Source organism: Brachyistius frenatus, unplaced genomic scaffold, assembly GCF_029030835.1.
Source record: "Brachyistius frenatus isolate BFR_SWC_R1_liver_20210118 unplaced genomic scaffold, ASM2903083v1 Contig_290, whole genome shotgun sequence".
In the NCBI taxonomy this organism is placed as follows: domain Eukaryota; kingdom Metazoa; phylum Chordata; class Actinopteri; family Embiotocidae; genus Brachyistius; species Brachyistius frenatus.
The window spans coordinates 79,687-95,449 of NW_027210889.1; the positions used below are offsets into that span (position 1 = coordinate 79,687).

The 15,763-nt window shown below is 44.3% G+C and overlaps 1 protein-coding gene across 1 annotated transcript in view; it reads right to left on the bottom strand.

Annotated features, from left to right (window-relative positions):
- Nucleotides 1–15,763, bottom strand: part of LOC138635081 (cadherin-6-like) — a 71,777-nt gene that overhangs the window by 19,178 nt on the left and 36,836 nt on the right. Inside the window, exons 3-5 of the mRNA XM_069722393.1 lie at nucleotides 8,892–9,186; nucleotides 8,694–8,813; nucleotides 7,402–7,575 (exon numbers count right to left, since the gene is read on the bottom strand). Of these exons, the coding sequence (XP_069578494.1) occupies nucleotides 7,402–7,575; nucleotides 8,694–8,813; nucleotides 8,892–9,186 (589 nt within the window). The remainder of the gene's footprint in view (nucleotides 1–7,401; nucleotides 7,576–8,693; nucleotides 8,814–8,891; nucleotides 9,187–15,763) is intronic.

The window sequence follows — 15,763 nt, forward strand, 5'->3', positions numbered from 1 at the left end:
GATAGATAGATAGATAGATAGATAGATAGATAGATAGTTACTTTATTAATCCCAAAGGGGACTTTTTTTTTCCACTACAGCAGCATTTATAGATACATGAAAGCAATACAATAACAGTAAAAAATATTAAATACAAAAATTCACAGTATATACAATAAATAGAATAAAATAAAATAGAATAATTAAATTAAATTAAATTAAAACTAACTAAACAATAGTGCAATTTTTTTTTGTTTTTTGTGTGTGTTATTGTTGTGCAATGAATTTTGCCAGAGGTGAGTTATTGTACAGTCTTATTGCAGTGAAGCTCAAAAACTATATTGGATATGTTAGACATATACGATGGTGGTGGATAACTATGATTACCACTGTGAGACAGGATTTATAAAAGAGAGAATATCAGAGGATCCTGCATGTGGTTAACAAGTGCAGCTGGTTGGTCTCAGAGAGGTTTGTGGCTCTTTTCTCTGCGTGCTTAAGAGGCTGAATTTGAATAATCGATCGGGTGTACACAAACTCTCCATAAAGGCCCGGCAGCTAGAACACAGATCAATGACATCTTACAGGCAGCTGGAAGTTGCAGACACACTAGTCAGGGATGTTGTCTGACAAACCTGGAGTTGAGAGGAATTAATAAAGAAGATATAGCAGGGCTTCTTACTGATGATGTCAGTGTATATCTCCAATGTTTCCCAGACCATCCTGGAGGACTTTGGACAGATGGCAGGTTAAAAACTCTGAACAACACAACAAAAACTCAGTTACTTTGTGAGAGCTACACAGAAGGTGTTCAGACAGAAGAAAGTCGGATCCAGAATCAATTCTCATTCTTTCTCATTCTCAGGATTTAAATTAAACATATGAATTAAACCACAACAAGGCAACACAACACAATCCAAGAAGATGTGCCACAGCGGTTGATGTTAGCGCAGCACATGTGGAGGTGGTTAAAATGAGCATGATGCTACGGCTCCCAGTTTACAGCGCGGGTTTAAAGGTTCATCTGGGCCGCATGGTTTTCTACAAAACATTTAAATCAGTACAAAAAAGGAGCCCTAGCACTCACTAATTTCAAGGAGTACTAGTGCGCTGTACAACCGAGGTACTGGGGTCTCCTCCAAGTATTATATACATATAATATATATATAATATACAATATTTCAGTCGCCAAGAAACATCTCGTGGTTGCCTGAACGTGTGACGAGTAGTCACCTGTTGGTTTGAAGTCACAGCTACTAGTCGAGTAGAAGAAGCTTTAGATGTGTCAGAACCCCTGTCTGACCCGTTGTGTTTTGTCCTTTGTTTCCTCTGATCTCCTCTCCTGTGTTCTGTCATTCCCCTGTTTGTTGTTGTTTGCCATGCGCTTGGTGTTTTGGTCTGTCTCTCCACCTCCCATGGCCACGCCCCCAATCAGCCTGCACAGCTGCTGACAATCCAGCTGATCACCATCTGGTTAGTATATCAACCCTGGTCCTGCGTCCTGGGTTGTCGGTCTGTACAGTCTGCTCAGCCTGGTACCCCGGTACATCTGTCACTAAGTTTTCCGTCCTGACGTTCTCAGTTCTGACCTCTCTCCTGTCTACCACCTCTCTAGTTCCAACTAGTGTGGCAGCTGCCAGGTTGTGTCGTTTGGTGAACTACCCGAGCTCACGGAGTTCCACTGTGTCCAGCTGTCCTTCGTCGGTCCACAGAGCCACTCAACCAACAGAACACTCGACCTGTCCTCTGCCGTGCGGTTCGGTCCGAACCCATGCAACCCCGTGTGGAGCGCGTGGACGCGTACACCTACTGGCTTGGACAAGCCTGCCTCGGAATTATCAGTTGTAAAATAAAGTCTGTTCTGTACCAGATCTCTGTCTTGTGGTTGATCTTGGATCCTGTCCTGAACTCCCGTGACAAGATGAGACACGCATAGTTCTCTGGTGCTCCGCTGAGCAGGATGGAAACACATGAAGGTGGTTCTGGATCAGAAGAAGCCTCAGGCCTGACTCAGCAGAAATAAAAAGACCAACGGGAGAACCTTGTTGTAGGAGAATCACTGGAAATGTGAGACGGTCCAAGAACACAAAGTGTAACCTGTGACTCCGCCCCTCTCAGAGGTCCAGGTTTCAACCAGGAGACACTAATACTTTTAGAAGGAGGCAAGAAGAAAGCAATGAGATCTATATGTCCACTCACTGTTGAAAAATATCAATATATAAAAGTTGATGTGTTCAGATATCTTTGATTAATACGGTGAACCAGTCGAGGTGATTGACATGAAGACATCCAAAGATCATCTAAACTAACTTCTTCTGACATCGTTTCTAAATGGTGTGATCGATTACAGAAATGTCAGAAATGAGACTCAGAACTGATTAAGGCTGCTTTGTCTTTTCATGCACTCTAGTTTTTAGGTGTTGTATCCTGTGCGGTGTTATTGTCTATCACTTCCTGTGACCACTATGTGGCACTAAAGAACATGAATTGTATAAATCACTACCACACCACGTAAACACTGTTCAAGTCAAGCTTTTTAAAATTTCTCCTCTCAAGGCTTTTAAGATTTCACAGATCTGGTAAATTGTGTCGGAGCCACAGAGAGCACTTTTTCTTCTTCTTCCCTCCTGCTGGTGTGTTTGAGTCCGTATCCCTCAGCTGAACACTGAAGAGTCCTGACAAACGAGTGGGAGCCAGCTGAAAGCCTGAAGAGCCCCGAGCTGGAGAGGAGCAGCAGATTTAATCTGCACTCAGGCCTCTTTCTGGCTGGGTGGAGATTGTGGTGCCTCTCGGCTCTGACAGCTCTGATTGGACTCCTGCTGTGAAGTGAAATGAATTGACAAGTTTGGACTGAGGTGTGTGTAGCTGTGTGTGTGTGTTCCACTGCTATGATGACCACTTCCTGTCCTGAAGATTGAGGTGAGCAGACATGAAACATGCAGTGTGTAGGGTCTTCATATTGACACACACACACACACACACACCTGCATACATGTCTGACTTAAACAGAACCATAATGCCACACACACTCTGCTGAGAAGGTCCTCGGGTGATGCTGTTTGCACCCTGCATGGAGACGGAAACACTGGGTGAATGTGTGTGTGTGTGTGTGTGTGTGTGTGGGGGGGGGGGTATGCAGACTGTGATTGGAGGAGACAGGAACGGAGCGAGAGAGGGAAAAACAATTAGAAGATGAGGAGATGGATTGAGCAGGCCAGAGTCGGGGAAGTGGGGGAGGAAGGGGGAGGTTCCTGCATGTCAGTTCAGAGACAGACTGATGGACCACACTGCACTTTACTCCTCCTCCTCACACTCCCCCCCCCCCCGGATTATTATATGATTATTATATGATTATTATATTCTGATGAACCAACCAAAACCAGCCTCATGGTACCTCTGGTGCTTCGTTTTTTGCTAAATTGGCCCTTTAAAAACGACTTGTAGAAATCAGGTGGTTCAGTATAACGTGACGTTTCTCTGTTAACATGCTGCTTTGCTGACAACCACATGTTTTATCTTATTATTGGATGAGATAGCTCATTGAACAAGCGTCCATTACACCTGCTCCCTCTAAAACCTCCGCTGAGAAAGGCCTGTAGATTACAGGGCTAATCTGCTCTCCTGCTGCAGACCAGCTCTAATCTAGGAAATATTCTGTAACCATTAATGTGTTTATATTTATATTTATTTATTATATATTTATAATAGTGGGGTGTCTGTTGCCATGGGAATCAGAGACCAAATTCGTATTCGACAGATTTGTTTCCTTCCTCCCCTAATGCTCTCACCCGGCAGGCTGACTGGAACAGATCACGACTGATCCTTGCAAAATCCTGCACGATAAATATCATCGGGGTGATCTCAGCTCCGACCCTGCAGTATAAACTAGGGGCATTTACTGAACAGAGTAATGAATGATGCTATCAAGCTGCATTATGAGAAATGTAGAAGCCAGTGTTTTTGTAGCTTGACCTCCAGTAGGTATTAAAATAGGAGATAAGTCGTCTCTGCTGCTCTGACTTGGACTTTTCTTTTTGATGTTCTCAAACTGCCTGGGAACGTAACACGAGCTGCTGGCGTTCCCCTTTGAGAGGGTTCCCTTCAGGGACCACGCCGGCTTCACGGGTTGTGAATCCCCCGACGTTATTTTTTGCATCATTAAGTGGCAGAAATTGAATATAATATTCATAATCATGCCGTTGTGTTGTCATTACAATTAAAATGACCCCTCCATCTACAACCCTGTTTTCAAAAACAAGTTGGGACCACATTTCACTTTCAAAACTCCAGAAACGGGTCTCCTCAGTTTCCAAACGCTTACAGAGTGTAGTTAAAACGGTGATGCAGCACAGTGGTAAACATGACCCTGACCCAACTTTATAGAGACGTGTCGCTGACATAAAATTCAAAATCAGCATGTAGTTTTGATAAAATAATAACATTTCTGAGTTTCAACAAATGGAGTTGTGCAAAGGGAGCAGGTCTCTTCTCCTGAGCCACCATGTTTCTACAGAAGCACAGAAGGGACAAACCAAACACTACTCTACAGGGGGACTTTCACAGTTTTTGCAGGTTTCGTGTCTCAGTTGATAACCTGTAATGTGCACCCTCACCACTAGATGTCACTGAACAGTTTTTTAAACAGTCACAAAAAGTTACAGAACTTTACAAAGTCCCATCTGAGGTAACGTCTGGTTAGACGTTTAGAGATAACTTCCTTTTGCTCCTTCCATCCTCATTAATGTGAAGATTTTCTACTTTTCTCTGAGCTGAATATGGACTGTTGGTTAGATGGAACAACTCATTTCTATATCCTGACATTTCAGAGACGACATGATGCAGATTATTTTGAACAGTGAAATGCAGCTGAAACAATAAATACCCGCTGAAGCTGAGGACAGATGATGGTATCACAGAGAGACGCTGCAGTTGTTTAATCCACGGCAGTCTGGAGAGAGTTTGTGCTTCTTGGTACAAAGCTCACATGTTTACAGTAAGACTCTTCAAGACATTAAGGATTCATTAAATTTAATTCATTAAGAAGGCTTTCGGGAAGAATTCATGTTAGTTGGATAATTCCCCTGGAAGGTCCAACACAGCTGGTGGAATAATTTTCCAAAAACAAAGTGTTTGAGTTGTGTAGCAGACAGGCCGGCTGGCAGACGATGCTGGGAGTGAGCGCTGCTGCTGTGATGGACACCATGAGTAACACACTCAGTTAGACACTTCATTAAGTGTGCTGCTATGTCTGGAGTGCAGCTATTTTTGGCCTCTGGCATGTCAGCTGGGTACAATCGTTTACTGATCCACAGCAGGACTGGGAGGAATAAGACTGAGGACAAGAAGTCAACAGCAGCAGTTCATGCTGAACACTGTAGTGATGAGTTTGTTCTGTGATTGGCATGTTGGGGTCCATCATTTCAGTCAGCTCAGCAGGAAGCTGCAGAACACACAAACTCTGCTTCTTGGAAATCTTGGTTTCTTTTCAAACTAACTAACCCTCAGCCTTTCAAACTAACTAACCCTGAGCCTTTAAAACTAACCAACCCTAACTAACCCTCAGTCTTTCAAACTAACCAACCCTAACTAACCCTCAAGCCTTTCAAACTAACTAGGGTTGGTCTGCAGCGTGTGTTGCAGTTAGTTTGAAAAAGCCTTTCAAACTAACCAACACTAACCAACCCTCAGCCTTTCATACTAACTAACCCTGACTAACTAACCCTCAGCCTTTCAAACTAAATAACCCTCAGCCTTTCAAACTAACCAACCCTAACTAACCCTCAGCCTTTAACCTTGTCATGGTTAATAGTTAGCCCAGTTGACCTCCAACACTCTGTACTCAACATCAACATGTCACCACCCACCAAGTCCAGTCGCTAGATGTGATGTTAAAACAAAGAACGGTCGGCACACGTTCTAAACCACAACATGGTGTACAAAGAAGAAGAAGACTCTCTATAATCACTTCTCTTCTTTGACATGATGTTTTTTTTACTGTTGTTGACGAGATGTATCATGAAGACACCAGTGAAAACAGTTGTTTTCCTCAGTGTAGTTACTGTGGTTGCCATGGAGACACAGTGCAAGTTGAACCATCATTAACTCTGAACGCTCTTGAGCTGCCACTGCCGCCCCCCACCGTGACATCTGTGACCTTTGTGGTGACCCTGCGGATCTACATCAAGGCGACATGCCTCCCTCCATCCAACTGAACAACGTTACTCGGTCTATCAACAGCTGTGAAGATGATGGGATGTTTGTGGGCCATTACCCATCAAACTGTTTCCCAAACTTCAGCATCCCGACTCAGATCAGCTGTGTGTTGGTCTGCGGTGTGTGTTGATGTGCAGTGTGTTGGTCTGCAGTCAGTGTTGGTCTGCAGTGTGTGTTGGTGTGCAGTGTGTGTTGGTCTGCAGTGTGTGTTGCAGTGTTTGTTGGTCTGTAGTGTGTGTTTCAGTGTGTGTTGGTCTGTAGTGTGTTGGTGTGCAGTGTGTGTTGGTCTGCAGTGTGTGTTGGTGTGCAGTGTGTGTTGGTCTGCAGTGTGTGTTTCAGTGTGTGTTGGTGTGCAATGTGTGTTGGTCTGCAGTGCTTGTTGGAGTGCAGTGTGTGTTGGTGTGCAGTGTGTGTTGGTGTGCAGTGTGTGTTTCAGTGTGTGTTGGTCTGTAGTGTGTGATGGTGTGCAGTGTGTTGGTGTGCAGTGTGTGTTGGTGTGCAGTGTGTGTTTCAGTGTGTGTTGGTGTGCAGTGTGTGTTGGTGTGCAGTGTGTGTTTCAGTGTGTGTTGGTGTGCAGTGTGTGTTGGTGTGCAGTGTGTGTTTCAGTGTGTGTTGGTGTGCAATGTGTGTTGGTCTGCAGTGCTTGTTGGAGTGCAGTGTGTGTTGGTGTGCAGTGTGTGTTGGTATGCAGTGTGTATTGCAGTGTGTGTTGGTGTGCAGTGTGTGTTGGTCTGCAGTGTGTGTTTCAGTGTGTGTTGGTGTGCAATGTGTGTTGGTCTGCAGTGCTTGTTGGAGTGCAGTGTGTGTTGGTGTGCAGTGTGTGTTGGTGTGCAGTGTGTGCTGGTGTGCAGTGTGTGTTTCAGTGTGTGTTGGTCTGTAGTGTGTGATGGTGTGCAGTGTGTGTTGGTGTGCAGTGTGTGTTTCAGTGTGTGTTGGTGTGCAGTGTGTGTTGGTGTGCAGTGTGTGTTTCAGTGTGTGTTGGTGTGCAGTGTGTTGGTGTGCAGTGTGTGTTTCAGTGTGTGTTGGTGTTGGTGTGTGTTTCAGTGTGTGTTGGTGTTGGTGTGTGTTTCAGTGTGTGTTGGTGTGCAGTGTGTTGGTGTGCAGTGTGTGTTTCAGTGTGTGTTGGTGTGCAGTGTGTGTTTCAGTGTGTGTTGGTGTGCAGTGTGTGTTTCAGTGTGTGTTGGTGTGCAGTGTGTGTTGGTGTCTCACTCTGAGTGAAGCGCGGCGGGTTGTCGTTGACGTCAGTGAGGGAGATGTTCACCACGGTGGTCCCGGTCAGCCCTCCTCTCTGTCCCGCCATGTCTTTGGCTTCGATCACCACCTGGTAGTGCTCCCTCTGCTCACGGTCCATGTCACCAGGACCCAGGGCCGTCCGGATCACGCCTGGGCAAAAACAACACGGGCTTCTGTTTAAATTCACCATGAACTTCCTTCAATTCACAGAACAACAGGACTGTCTCTTTCCAATATAATGTATTCAGACTATAAAAGACTTTCTCCTCTAAAACAGGTCAAACAAACCGACCAATCAATGCGCAGCATGTCGCTTGTTCTGCAGATGAAATCCGACATGTCTTAAGTGGGATTTCTAATCATCAGGTAAGGATGAAAAACAAACAGTTCATCTGGAAGACCAGATCAGTCTGAGGGTAACTGTGTACATGCGACCACAACGTCCTAATGTGTTGAACTTTGACCCCAGCTGCGCTGACCTTTGTGGGTGGAGACAATCACATTTGTCCACTGTTGGAGCAGGGAAAAAAAACACCAATGAGTTTGTTCGCTCTGACAAACATCTGCTAGCATCGTTAGCATCGTAGCTAGTGTTAAACTGCTTAGTATTAATTGAATTCCAGTTAAATGATTCCTTCCGCTGACACACGTTTATATCTTTATATTCCACTTTGTTTATCAGAGAAGACGGTTCACTGCTGGTGGTCAGCCAGCAGCAACGTGCCCACAGCCCTGACTGGGTTTTACTTTGAAAGAAGTAGATCTAAAGTTAGAATATATTACCATATTCTAATTCAGAGTAGTAGCTGCATAAATATGAAAGGTGAAGGGTGTAATACTGTGTGTTTATTAACTCTGGCTCTCAATCAGACGTGTTGGTGGCAAGAAGAAGAGCATCCTGTTGTCGATGTGATCAGACCTGAATGAGATGAACCTGGAGGAGAGATGCAGAGGATGAAGGCAGACATCTGTAAGTTCGATCCAGTCGCTCTGCTGTGTTCCTGCTGAGATCTGGAGTTTCTATATTTCCTGTATTTCTCAGCTCAGATGGAAGTTTGTAACACTTCAGGCCACACTTTGAGTTCAGACGGGACTCTGACCGTCTTCGTGGGTTCATTCACACGTTTCAGAGAGGAAACAGAAGCTGCAGGTGCTTTCTGTAGTTTGGGTTGCATCTGACAAGACAACAGAAGTCCTGATCATCGGATCCTAGCTATGAAAGAATTCAGACCTCGAACAGAACTAAACACTGCAGGACCATCACACACCTGTGTTGGGGTCCACGGAGAAGTAGGGGTGTCCCTGACTGATGCTGTACACCAGCTTGGCGCTGCTCCCGTACATGCTGTCATCGGCATCTGTGGCTGTCACCTGCATGACCGACGTACCTGAAAGATGGACGAGTGTTACTGAGGAACATCCCGGAGCACGCAGCGAGAGAACAACAGCGACAGCAGCGTCCTCACCGATGTCGGACCTCTCCGCCACGCTGCCCGTGTAAACCTCTTTGCTGAACTGAGGCTCGTTGTCGTTGATGTCGTGCAGTTTGACGGTGAACTCGGTCTCCGGCTCCAGTTTCTGACCCGTCCGTTTGTTCACCACCGTGGCTTTGAGGATGTAGAAGGACTTTTCTTCGCGGTCCAGGCGGCGGGTGGCGTGCAGGTCGCCGTTGTTTTCGTCGATGACGAAGACGCTGCCGGCCCCCTCCCCCGAGAGAACGTACTTGACCTGGCCGTTACCGTGGTCCTGGTCTGACTGGAGCTGCAGACGGAGACACACAGCACAGAGCCGGGTTCATCATCTGTTCATGTTTTATATATCTGACATGTACAGGAAATATGAAGTCACAGAACAACAGATCATTCAAACACATCCAGTAACATTCACTGTGAATATTTCACACACCACCATGTTTTCTACCAGAGTGTAGTCTACTTTATGTTTGCGTGTTTTCGGACCACAAAGTCTGAGATTTTGGGAATGGAGTCGCAGTTTTATGAGAAAATGTCACCAATGTGTTAAACAGGTGTGTTAAACTTTATAATGACCTTTATGACCTCAAAACCTTTCATCCCATGATCTGTCCCTCTTGTCACAGTCCTGTTGTGAAGGTCTGAAGGCCACAAACAGTCACTACAGCACCCGTTGGTTTGTGAACGTTATGAAGCCTCCAGTTCAGATTCTGTCCGTCACCATCTTGCTAGTTCGGAGCGGTTTGGAGCAGGAAGTGACCATATTTGGACGAGCTGGGGGAGGAGCCAGCGTGGATCTGACCGATCTGATCGGAAACCTGACGATACTACGTCCCGCCCACCGATAGCTGTAACCTGACTGCACCACAGGCCTGTCAATCAAACAGACACGCCCCCAAAAACAGGTCTTCTTGAATCTTCTTTTCTAATGAATGAGGGATTATTTTCAGATGGACCTCCAGAAAACTAATAAGAAGGAGTGACTTTAGCTAACAACACCGAGATAACTGATGGACACATTTTATTCACTTTGGATTTGATGAGAGAAGTTGAATGGGAGTCTATGGAGCCGGAGGCTTTTTGGAGCCGACCTCTAGTGGCACTCGCTGGTATTGCAGCTGAAGACACTTCTGGATCGGAACCATTTTACAGACCTGAAGCTACGAACACTTTTATAAACAATCTGTGGTTACATTGTTTTTCCCTTGTTCAATACAAAAATTTGACTCTTGGTTGTTGTTTTTTCATATTGATTACGAGAAAACTCCCTGCATACCCCTCTTTGTCTCTGGATCGTCAAGGTTCCCTCTTACTTATACAGGTTTGTTGTTGTTTTCAGCTTCACTTCAGTGTTTTTATATTTAAACTCCCTCCTCCTCCTCCTCTCTATAAAAAGTCCCTCCCTGGATGGAGGGAGGAGATGGACAGGTGCATAGGTTTATAAAAGACAGGGGAGACGAAGAGCAGAGAAACACGGAGACGAAGAGCAAGAGTCATCCTCAGACCGAGATAAAAAAAACAAACAAACACAAGGATCTTGTGAAGGCAGAGATGAAGAGCGAGCAGCACAAAGTTTGTGTTGCGCCTGAAGGAGTAAACATCCATCGGATCGGCAGGGAGTTGGGCTGCTGCTGCTTTCAAACCTGACTGTCTGTCTCTCCACCTTTCATCCCTCCATCCCAGCTTCACTCCTTCAGGCCAGGTGTTTAGGTCAACCTTTGATTAGCAGTGTGTGTGTGTGTGTGTGTGTGTGTGTGTGTGAGAACCCTTCTCTTCCATCTACCTGTGGAAGGTGTGAACTGGCTGTGGATGGATTTCTGTGAGGTTCAGTAAAGTGTCCTGCCTGCTGTGTTTGATGCTCTCGTACTGTGTGCTCTCCACTGGAAGGGCCTGATTATATCTCACATTAGTATTAGTGTAAGTATTAGTGTTAGTATTAGTGTTAGTATTAGTGTTAGTATTAGCATTAGTGTTAGTATTAGTATTAGTGTAAGTATTAGTGTAAGTATTAGTGTTAGTATTAGCATTAGTGTTAGTATTAGTATTAGTGTAAGTATTAGTATTAGTATTAGTGTTAGTATTAGTGTAAGTATTAGTATTAGTGTTAGTGTTAGTATTAGTGTAAGTATTAGTGTTAGTGTTAGTATTAGTGTAACTATTAGTATTAGTGTAAGTATTAGTGTTAGTATTAGTGTAAGTGTTAGTATCAGTGTAAGTATTAGTATTAGTGTAAGTATCGGTGTTAGTATTAGTGTAAGTATTAGTGTTAGTATTAGTGTAAGTATTAGTGTTAGTATTAGCATTAGTGTTAGTATTAGTGTTGTATTAGTATTAGTGTTAGTATTAGTATTAGTGTAAGTATTAGTATTAGTGTAAGTATTAGTGTTAGTATTAGTATTAGTGTTAGTGTTAGTATTAGTATTAGTATTAGTGTTAGTGTTAGTATTAGCATTAGTGTTAGTATTAGTGTAAGTATTAGTGTTAGTATTAGTATTAGTGTTAGTGTTAGTATTAGTATTAGTGTAAGTATTAGTATTAGTGTATTACTACAGTTCCCCTGTGAAAACACAGCTTCCTCTGTGTGCTGATGTTTGATTTTTTGATTTGATTTTATACACTTTATTAATCCCCGAGGGGAAATTGCTGCACTTCATCTCAAGAAGATCCGTGAAAACAGCTCAACCAGCATCACCATCAGCTGTTCAGATCAGCTCATCTTCATTTCAGATACTGTAAAGGAATTCTTCCAATAAATCTGGTTCTGGTGGAACACAAAGTTGTAGCCATGACAACAGATGATGCTTCAAATACGGATGTCGCTACATAAATCTTCTTCTTCTTTCACCTCATCCTCACTGAGCGTGATCATCACAACAACGTGTCTCTCCTCTGGGGCAGTAAGAGACCCGACCCGTCAGAGGACCGAGGGGTTCTGGTTCTGACTGACAGCAGTTTAACGAGCAGCTCTGCTTCATTTTTCACTGCCGTCATGTTTCCTTCATACGAGGACTTAACATGTTCAGAAACCAGCAGCTGGTTTTTAAAAACAGGAACAGGCTCTGCCCCAACAGCAAAGACTCTCATCAGAACCAGAACCAGCGTCAGAGCTCTCCACCCTGCTCACACAAACCAGCCTTGATGGGAAACAAGAGTGCTGACTCAGCTTCTTCTTCTTCTACTACAAAATGTCACAATCTGCCCATCCAGCCCATCAAAGTTCTGCTGGGTCGTCAAAGACAGGATTTTCTTTTGAACCTAATATCTGTGTCCAACAGAAGTTCTGCTCCTCTGAGGCAGAAAGGTCAGAGATATACCGAAGCCACCGATGTTCTTACAATGAATGAAAATAAATGGAGCTGAACTCAGCTCCCGCCTGCTCTCAGTGTGTGATCGGACCGAACACTCAGCAGGTTCTGCTCCCCCTCACCTCTCTGTGCATTGATCGGTACTAGTTCTGGCCTTGGTATACTGCATCAGTGTTCCTTTGATTGGGCTCACATTGATTTCAGCACCCGAGAGCCCAAAAGATGGAAAACAAACCAGAAGAGAGAGCAGTAGAAAATGTGAGTGACAGAGAAGTGAGGGTCGAGGTGGATGGAGCTGCTCCAGGTCCAGCTGCACTCTTATCTGCTACAAGAGGTACTGACAGCCACGACACTAATAACAACAAGACAAAGTACCCGATGCACTGCAGCCCGTTTTCAGGACATCCTCCACGTAAAGATCTGGTAGCATCATCCTCCAGCTGGTGGTGGTATCACCAATGGTTACCTTAGTAACCATCAATGCTTGTTGAGCTAAATGTTGTCAATTGGTATTCGCATTTTTATATTAATTTACAATGCTGCTACTTCTTTAATATTACCTCTGATTGGAGGAAGAGGAACCACTGGAAACAGACTGCTGCTCTGATGAGACTGAGGGGATAATTACACTCTTCCTCACTCGCACCAGGTTTCAAAGACACCAACAAGCTTTTTGTTTCCTCAGGGTCTTCCTGGCTCTCTGCTGATAACACACGAACACACACACACACACACACACACACACACACACACACACACACACACACACACACACACACACACACACACACACACACACACACACACACACACACACACACACACACACACACACACACACACACACACACACACACACACACACACAGTGGGAGGCCACACAGCTCTGTTCTGCACTGATGATGATGATGATGATGATGATGATGATGATGATGATGATGATGATGATGATGATGACTGTCTTTTCGCATCGTCCAGTTTTGCCTCATGTTGCAGCCTTTTCCCTCCACTTTGAAACTCTTAACACCCTTCCAGATTTTCTGACCTGTTGGATATCTCTAGCCTGGCTCCGACCATTTATCACTCACAGCTTCAGTCTGATAGTCTAGAAACTCTGTTAGCATCAGCGTTAGGTCAGTCACTATGTAGGGTGGACCAATCAGAGACCAGTGGCTAAGTAGTTCCAACAACACTCAAACAGCAGACGCATAGTGTCCGCAGACTGTTTCTAAAAGAGTTCGTAGCTTCAGGTCTGAAAAATGGTTCCGATCCAGAAGTGTCTTCAGCTGCAATACCAGCGAGTGCCACTAGAGGTCGGCTCCAAAAAGCCTCCGGCTCCATAGACTCCCATTCAACTTCTCTCATCAAATCCAAAGTGAATAAAATGTGTCCATCAGTTCTCTCGGTGTTGTTAGCTAAAGTCACTCCTTCTTATTAGTTTTCTGGAGGTCCATCTGAAAATAATCCCTCATTCATTAGAAAAGAAGATTCAAGAAGACCTGTTTTTGGGGGCGTGTCTGTTTGATTGACAGGCCTGTGGTGCAGTCAGGTTACAGCTATCGGTGGGCGGGACGTAGTATCGTCAGGTTTCCGATCAGATCGGTCAGATCCACCGCTGGCTCCTCCCTCAGCTCGTCCAAATATGGTCACTTCCTGCTCCAAACCGCTCCGAACTATCAAAGATGGTGATGGACAGAAATTTAAATTCACAGAGTCTGGTGGTCATTGCTGATTGGTTGAAGGATGGTCCGATAAAAAAAGAACCCGAGGTCGATGCCCAGCTGGATGAAACAGCTGGAAACACACACACACACACACAGTGAATTTAGGTCTGCTAACACCACAACACCAGAATATTGTGGGAGACACTGCATGAAGTGTGAAACAGTCAGTGATAAAGTGATTTGATCTGTCAGGTTTTAAACTAACAGAACTTCTTTATGGATATTTGACCCACACAGCTTCCCTCTTGAGAGATTCACCACATTATGATTTACTATATGCTGACACTGCAGCAGAAAAGCACAAAGATAAAGGAGTGACTGATTCCTATCTGATTCTGTTGCCATGTTTAACAATCTGTTCTGCTCTGTTACAGTTTTTAACGCTCCACTCTCAGAACTATTCAGGCCTCTTTTATTCATTATAAAACGAATGGAACATCTTCACGATTTACCGAACGGTCTCTGATACTCTGAGTGCTGCTGTGGATGAAAGTCGGTTCAAATCTCCTCCCTCTCCGTGTTCCTACTCTTCACTTCGTGCTCCTCACAGCTCATTTCTGCTCCTTTATTCCTGTGCTTTTGTTCTTTTGTTCTACCTGTCTTCCTCTTTCCTTCAACACCACCTGCTCTGTGTGCACTCTTCACATCACAGAGCAACGTTTCCTTCTCAGTCTCTTCACTTCTTTCGGTGGATTTTCCTCCCTCTCCTCCTTTTGATCCTCGCTGCCTTTCCTCTCCAGCAGTGTTCGGTCTGATTTGATCTGTCAGTCTCCAACACCTCCGTGCTTTCACCTAACATTGTGTTCCAGCTGTTGTTCTTGTGTTCCAGGTGTTGTTCTTGTGTTCCAGTTGTTCTACCTGTGTTCCAGATGTTGTACTTGTGTTCCAGATGTTCTACTTGTGTTCCAGATGTTGTACTTGTGTTCCAGATGTTGTACTTGTGTTCCAGATGTTGTACTTGTGTTCCAGATGTTGTACTTGGGTTCCAGATGTTCTACTTGTGTTCCAGATGTTCTACTTGTGTTCCAGATGTTGTACTTGTGTTCCAGATGTTGTACTTGTGTTCCAGATGTTGTACTTGTGTTCCAGATGTTGTACTTGTGTTCCAGATGTTGTACTTGTGTTCCAGATGTTGTACTTGTGTTCCAGATGTTGTACTTGTGTTCCAGATGTTGTACTTGTGTTCCAGATGTTGTACTTGTGTTCCAGATGTTGTACTTGTGTTCCAGATGTTGTACTTGTGTTCCAGATGTTGTACTTGTGTTCCAGATGTTGTATTTGTGTTCCAGATGTTGTACTTGTGTTCCAGATGTTGATGTTCTTGTGTTCCAGATGTTCTACTTGTGTTCCAGATGTTTACTTGTGTTCCAGATGTTCTACTGGTGTTCCAAATGTTGTACTTGTGTTCCAAATGTTTTACTTGTGTTCCAGTTGTTCTACTTGTGTTCCAGATGTTATAATGGTGTTCCAGATGCTATACTTGTGTTCATGATATTGTAATTGGTTCCAGATGTTGTACTTGTGTTCCAGATGTTGTACTTGTGTTCCAGATGTTGTACTTGTGTTCCAGATGTTGTACTTGTTCCAGATGTTGTACTTGTGTTCCAGATGTTGTACTTGTGTTCCAGATGTTGTACTTGTGTTCCAGATGTTGTACTTGTGTTCCAGATGTTGTACTTGTGTTCCAGATGTTGTACTTGTGTTCCAGATGTTGTACTTGTGTTCCAGATGTTCTACTTGTGTTCCAGATGTTGTACTTGTGTTCCAGATGTTCTACTTGTGTTCCAGATGTTGTACTTGTGTTCCAGATGTTGTACTTGTGTTCCAGATGTTCTAC